We start from the raw sequence: 4,930 nt of genomic DNA on the forward strand, positions 1-4,930 counted from the left end.
AAATTGAAACCAAAAAATCTTAATAATATTAACAATTGCCTTTAATACAATATCACTGTGTGATATATATAACCCAAGATGAAAAGGTATTTAAAGAGCTCTTCAAAGAAACCGAGAAAAGCCGAACCACAGTATCATATGTAAACCGAAAACAAGGAAGAAGAAACCCCAGTGTCACAATAACCTCCAAACACCACCTTCATTCGGAAACAGTTAATAAATTTCCAGGTTGTCCTCTTCGAAATGGAAAAATTCAACGACAGAAAAACCCATGAATCACTAAAACTCCAAATCAAACAACTCAATGAAGATATTATACGAAAAAATCCTCCAATATATAAAGAAGGATGCACTGATACAGCAAATACAGGCCTGCAACGACGAGCTCACGCGAGTAGACAAATTATTAAAACAGCAAACTAGGAAAATTGAAAAGGAAAAACAAAGCCATGGAACAATGGACCAAGAAACACAAGACCCCTTCCTATAGGCTTTCCACTCCTTCCCATCCTTACAGGAGAGGCGACTCAAGAGCATCACCAGAGGCCTACTGGAGTCGATAACGGACGACTTAGTGAGATAAGCACTACAGAAAAAGTGATTACATCGATCCTAAGGTGCATGAAATGCGCCAATAACCATGATTCCCGATCCTAAAAAAGGGAAAGAAAACCGCCAGCCAAGTGTTCCAACTGCGAAAATGAGCACCTCGACAACTTTATAGGGCGCGAAAAACGATCACCACCTAAGTGTGACGGAACACGACAACTTAACAAATCTTGGTGCAGACTTGTTGACTTGTTTGTTAATTGCTTGTTGCACTTGACTTGTTAATGCAGACTAACCAGCCAGCTAGCTCCACCAGCATTGACAAAGGACGAGGAGAGAGAAAATCTGGAGATATTTTGCTGATCTTGCCAGTGAAATATCGGTTCATCTGTTCGTTTCATCCTGGACGAAATAATAGTTTAAAAAAACTCAGGACCAATTCCTCATACTTCAAAATCCGGCCTCTCATGTTACAATTTCCAACAGGCCGGTTGCCAGGGCGGCGAGAGTGAAACAGATTACGGCGTGCTTTAACTCAGGTATACCGTCCTATCGGAATCCCTTAGGTTTGCTAGTTCCCTTCATTATAGCCATTCTCCTTTGTGACCAGATGAGAGTTACGACCTCAACAAGTTTTATCTCAGACCGCCTTCAATTCACATCATAGTCCCAATAGCCAGTTGGCTATCAATTCTGGTTTGTAACTACCATCATAAGTCTCTTTTGTCGCTTCTTCAGAAACATACCTTTTTCTATTTCTCCGTTCTTACGGCCTCTCTTCAAACAGTCTGTTATATTTTCACGGAAATCCAATCCAAAAATCCATAATACTGTGTATAAGTGCATTTCTAACTTTGGGAAATACATGCTGATTATTGTATATACATGAGTATTAATCTCGTACTTTCTCCTTGCTTGTCATTTAATGCAAGTGCAACACAACAATAGTAATAAATTAATTTGCAAATTAAGATTGTAGGGGGCAATGTAATGTAAAATATAATCAAATAAAAAAAATTAAAAATGTCATATTTTCAAAATCTTAATTAAGTGGAACAGATATCCTATTTTATATAAATAATAAATAAACCACTACATAAATTATTATACATTTATTATCCCCCTCATTAAAATGCTACTAAAATAATCTGACGGCTAAACAACCTGTAGATCAGTATACTAAAAGGATTTTCGTTCATGTTGTAGAGCTACCTGTTCAATTTTATCTTACATTATTTAAGGTCTTCCCTTCCGTAACAAGCGCATTCGCCATATTATTTTGAAAATATTATTTTATAAGAATAAATAGAAACCCATATAAAATAGAAATATATAGATAATATATAAATATATATATAAAGTAGAAATCCATATGAAAACCTAAATTAATGTTTTTATTAAAAAATAATTGTTATCTATATTGATATAATACATTTTATTTTAACCAGAGTTTTGTACATTACTATCATGAACTTTGTATCCAGTAAAACCTATTTTGTTAAATATATTTACTTTTAATTATTTGAATACTATTATCGGTTCTTTATAAAAAATCACCATTTATATAATAATCAGGTACTTTTATAAATCAAAACTATTTATTTAATTTATTTATTTATTTATTTTCGAAATTAATGAGCACAAAATTTTAATTGCATTGTCAACAATATAAAAATATATAATAAACATATATGTAAGTCCTCTATTGTTGTTGATTTACCCCATAATATACTTTTATATCGTCCTGTACAGAAGAGATTAATGCGCAAACTCACTATTGTCTTCAAATAGATTAAGACATGAATCTATTACAAAAATAAACACTAATAGAAAATATACCGATATTTATAAATAATTTCCTATTAATAAATTGTCAATACAATTTTTTTTGTGGACTGAAAATAATTTATAAATTCATTTTTTCGATTTTGATGATTTCGGCGTAATGAACCGGATATCCCGCCTTGACAGATGGTGGGAGTTCTACGTCATAGTTCGTGTTCCTTTTTCAGTCGTTTTGTTTATATAGAATTGACTCGGTGCCTTTACTGAAGCTGTTGAAGCCTCGCAGATTAAAGCCGGACAGCGTCCGCCGAATCCCAGTCACTCCCGTAACTGGATGTTCTGTTGCTGGGCCCCTCAAGAGGACTTCGGAAAAGGTAATATCTTAAATCTGACCGACCCCCCGCTCCCGCATCGTGACTTAACTTGTCCGCCATCTTTAGTTAGTCATTGAGAAATAGGCGTTGACGTCTCGACTTTTTTTCTGTTAATTTCGCAGGTCCGATGGCTGCCATAAGAAAGAAACTGGTGATCGTGGGCGACGGCGCCTGTGGGAAAACGTGCCTGTTGATCGTTTTCAGTAAGGATCAGTTCCCGGAAGTGTACGTACCAACGGTTTTCGAAAACTATGTGGCCGACATTGAAGTTGATGGCAAACAAGTTGAACTCGCCCTGTGGGATACGGCAGGACAAGAGGATTACGACCGTTTGCGGCCCCTTTCCTATCCAGATACGGACGTGATACTGATGTGTTTTTCTGTGGATTCGCCTGATTCCCTAGAGAACATCCCTGAAAAATGGACCCCCGAGGTCAAGCATTTCTGCCCTAATGTCCCTATCATCCTAGTAGGGAACAAAAAGGATTTACGCAACGATCCTACCACTATCAACGAGCTGCGAAAGATGAAGCAAGAACCGGTCAAACCTCAAGATGGTCGTTCCATGGCAGAAAAGATTAACGCGTTTGCTTATTTAGAGTGTTCTGCTAAAAGCAAAGAGGGTGTGCGGGAAGTTTTTGAAAACGCAACAAGGGCAGCCCTTCAGGTAAAAAAGAAGAAGAAACATCGCTGCATTTTGTTCTGAGCAAGCGATGATAACACAAAAACATATTTGTTTATTCTTCATATATTTTCGTGTTATAATTTTGAAGTCATAGGGGCTTTTGCATGTATCTAACTAACACTGTCGGTTTATACCCCGAATATATTCATATTATACAAATATTATATATATTTCTGTTAATGTTAATTTTTCGGGAACAGTTTCCAAAAACTTCCCCCGGTAGTAGTATGATTGTTTTCTCTTACTTGTAGATTGAAGTAAATGTTATCAGTTAAAAAATTGAGTCCAGGCACAAGTTTTATTGGATATTTCTTAAACCTACATATACATACTGGGCAGGCCTCGTTGTATTTCTATATCTTGTGTATTCGAGAACCTTAGTTATAAATATAGAGGAAAGTAAGCTTGTTTAAGCATATATTTATACATATATTTTTTGAATTTTGGGTAAATAGCCACTAAAAAAGCGTAAAACTATTTTAAAAATACAGTTTTAAGAATAATCTGTTCATTTTTAAAAAATTTCCATATGAATATACACAATTTGTTCTGTCTGTTTTGTATAGGGATCTTTCTAGGAAAAACAAAAACAATGTGAATTGCGTATTAATAATATAGCTTTAACTTTTCCATACTATAATAATGTATTCTAAAGTAAAATAAAAATTGTTTTTTCCTACAAAATGTTGAGTTTTCTTTTTCGTTTTATTTTGGTTAAGTTTCTGGGAATTTACATTATTTAATATTGAAAAGTTTATTCTGAAAATATCTAAGGTAGTTTTTTAATCGTGGGAGAAATTGTCAAAAGGAATTTTTCGCAAGTTACCTTATAAACACGGTATAAAGCACAATTTAATGTGATGTAAATACAGAATACAAGTGTTACGAATTTGTTCAACAGTAGGTTACTTTTGAATTAGTCCTTTCGATGCAGTGGTTTGTAAAACAAATCCTAATGGTAATTTTGAATATTAAATAGTATATATTCTGGTTTTGTGTTTTTATTAAATTAATTGACTAATTGTCAGGACTAAATAATCACTGCACCTAAAATAATTAAAACCCGATTTTTTAAATATTTTAACTCTAGGGAACGAGAATATATTTAATGATTATTAAGTTATCAAAAAAGACCGATTAAAAATAAATCCTTTTTTTCTCTTAAGTCAGCACAATTCCATTTCTGAGTAATATTTAATAGTCTTAGTTTTTTGTTTGTTATTAAACCATGTAACAACAAATGCTATGTATTATTTAATAATTAATATTTTATATCATTTTTAGACTTGAAGCTATTTATTCAAATAGTATATATAAAATATTCATTCTCAACATTGGTGTTTTACATCATTACTGATTTTTCTCATAGAAAATAATATTTGAAATTGTATTTTATTTTAAGTCAATAATTATTTAAATTACCAAAACAGTTAATAATGTTACTCTAACAAGAAGGTTAATATACTAAAATAATTTAATTTACCTCTAAAACAATATACATTTATTAAAAACCATTCGAAATATGTGTAATAATATT

General features: G+C 32.9%; 1 protein-coding gene across 1 annotated transcript; it reads left to right on the plus strand.

Annotated features, from left to right (window-relative positions):
* The first annotated feature begins 2,510 nt into the window (after positions 1-2,510).
* LOC143195982 (ras-like GTP-binding protein Rho1) lies at positions 2,511-4,383 on the plus strand. The gene is made up of 2 exons (XM_076403539.1): positions 2,511-2,708; positions 2,831-4,383. The coding sequence occupies exons 1-2, from the start codon at positions 2,669-2,671 to the stop codon at positions 3,412-3,414; spliced, it is 624 nt and encodes a 207-aa protein (XP_076259654.1). The 5' UTR covers positions 2,511-2,668; the 3' UTR covers positions 3,415-4,383.
* Positions 4,384-4,930: the final 547 nt, after the last annotated feature.

This window comes from Rhynchophorus ferrugineus, unplaced genomic scaffold, assembly GCF_030347505.1.
Source record: "Rhynchophorus ferrugineus isolate W39M unplaced genomic scaffold, kcgeb_rfMv2 rfM4, whole genome shotgun sequence".
NCBI lineage: Eukaryota > Metazoa > Arthropoda > Insecta > Coleoptera > Curculionidae > Rhynchophorus > Rhynchophorus ferrugineus.

Excerpts from the sequence above, each read along its gene's own strand:
- LOC143195982 (XM_076403539.1), top strand. The coding sequence starts at position 2,669 with ATGTTCTGTTGCTGGGCCCCTCAAGAGGACTTCGGAAAAG. Across the intron at positions 2,709-2,830 it reads TCAAGAGGACTTCGGAAAAG|GTCCGATGGCTGCCATAAGA; the intron begins GTAATATCTTAA and ends TTAATTTCGCAG.